We start from the raw sequence: 1,867 nt of genomic DNA, 5'->3' as shown, positions 1-1,867 counted from the left end.
ACACATACCGTAAGTACCCAGGTAGTTCTTTCAATTCTAACATCAGTGGCTTCTTAATAGATGGCTTGGCTGGTGGTGTTGGTCGATTAGCAAGATCAAGATCTATCTTTTTAGCGGCATAATAATACGAACCCATTCCTACCAAAGCACAAATAGTCTCTTCATACTCCTCGATGCCTTTACTATTAAAATTCATCATAACTATGGCAAAAGGTTCGACAACAGGTTGCTCAGCTATTGACACCTCCTGTTCATCCTTTTAATACACATCCACTACTGGGAACACACTCATTTATTCATGCTGCTTCATTGATTTACACACATCAAACTGTACCACTTTATCATTCATCCTAAATAAGAGCTCATTAACTCTCAAATCAATTAATACAATTCTGGTTGCGAGGAAAATTTGACCCAAGATTATAGGCGCCTTGAAGTCCACCTCGCAATCTAGAATAATGAAGTCTATAGGGAATATGAAGTTGGACACCTTCACCAACATATCATAAAAAATGCTAATAGATCGCTTTACTGACCTAGTCGCCATCACGAGTTGCATGTTAGTGGGTGTAGGATTTCCCAATCCCAACTTTCTATAAACAGCTAGCGGCATCAAATTAATGCTTGATCCCAGATCACATAATGCCTTGGCAAATTCCATAGTCCCAATTGTGTAGGGAATAGTGAATGAGCCTAGGTCTGGCTTCTTCTGCACCAAGGTCCTTGTAGAAATAATGCTACAATGATGGATATTACCTTTTATTTCATAGGTCACCACTCTTTTCTTAGTTATAAGGTCCTTCATGAATTTTGCATATCCTGGAATTTTATCAGGTGCCTCAACCAAGGGCACATTTATTGTCAATTGCTTGAGTACTGCCATGAATTTATTGAATTTTGCATCATCAGTTTTCTTCTTTAATCATTAAGGAATGAGAGGTGGTGGTCTTGGGATATTTTTCAGCACCACCTCTTTCTCCTCCTCTTTACCTCTTTTTGGAGCATCGTTAGAATTATCCAGCTTTTTAAACTCCACTGGACTATTTTCTTCTGGTTTAAAATCAACTACCTCATCAACTATAGGTTTGCCTACAGAAGGGCCAGGTAATATCTTACCACTTCTAGTGGTAATATCCATGTATGAGCCATTATTCTATGGATTCTGGACAGTATCATTTGGTAACATTCTGCTTTTTCTCTGGTTGTATGCTGCAGAGAGTTGGCTTATCTGCTGCTCCAACTGTTTGATTGCGGTGGAGTGTGAGTGCACCAACTGATTGATGGATGTTAGATCAGTCTTCTAGTGGTTATACCAGAGTTGGTCGCCTCTACTCCCTTCAATAAGTTAGCTATCATGTCCTCCATGGACATCTTTCCAGAACTTGTTGAAGTAGCCTCATGATTTCCAAAAGGAACATATAGCCCGCTCTTGTCATTGTTATTACTCTAATTTCTGTGCTCACTATCTTTAAAACCAAGCTTATCATAAAAGTTCCGACCTTAATTCCCTTGGTATTTCCTCGAAAACCCCCCTAATTATTAACATAGTTTGCCTCTTCATCTGCATCAGCCTCAATCCTATCCTGAGATCCCACAACTTTCACTTTTTTAATCTTTCTTGATAGCAAGTGCTTGGTTAGAAAGTCCATCTGTGTTTTAAGGTAAGCCATGTCTTCGTCATTTTTTAGTCTGCGTTGTTCCGCAGTAATACCCACAGAAGCAGTGGGGCTGGCCACCACAGAGTCTTTGGTTTGCCATGCTTGACTCTGTTTGGTCATTCTGTCCAGCATCTCTGAAGCCTCTGGGAATGTAAGATCAACAAACGAACCATTAGTAGCATTGTCTACAATTGGCTTTGTAATAGAGT

The 1,867-nt window shown here is 39.7% G+C and overlaps 1 protein-coding gene across 1 annotated transcript; it reads right to left on the bottom strand.

The window, feature by feature from the left end:
- Nucleotides 1–292: 292 nt before the first annotated feature.
- Nucleotides 293–883, bottom strand: LOC124887739. Its single transcript, XM_047397653.1, has one exon. It carries the CDS (start codon nucleotides 881–883, stop codon nucleotides 293–295), a length of 591 nt encoding a protein of 196 aa, XP_047253609.1.
- Between the last annotated feature and the right edge of the window lie 984 nt (nucleotides 884–1,867).

The sequence above is a fragment of the Capsicum annuum genome, chromosome 10 (assembly GCF_002878395.1).
Source record: "Capsicum annuum cultivar UCD-10X-F1 chromosome 10, UCD10Xv1.1, whole genome shotgun sequence".
Classification (NCBI taxonomy): domain Eukaryota; kingdom Viridiplantae; phylum Streptophyta; class Magnoliopsida; order Solanales; family Solanaceae; genus Capsicum; species Capsicum annuum.
The sequence above is the reverse complement of the archived record's forward strand: the minus strand, read 5'-3'. Positions and strand labels throughout refer to the sequence as shown.

What these genes read in the sequence shown, in the direction of transcription:
- LOC124887739 (XM_047397653.1), bottom strand. Translation starts at nt 883, where the DNA reads ATGGCAGTACTCAAGCAATTGACAATAAATGTGCCCTTGGTTGAGGCA.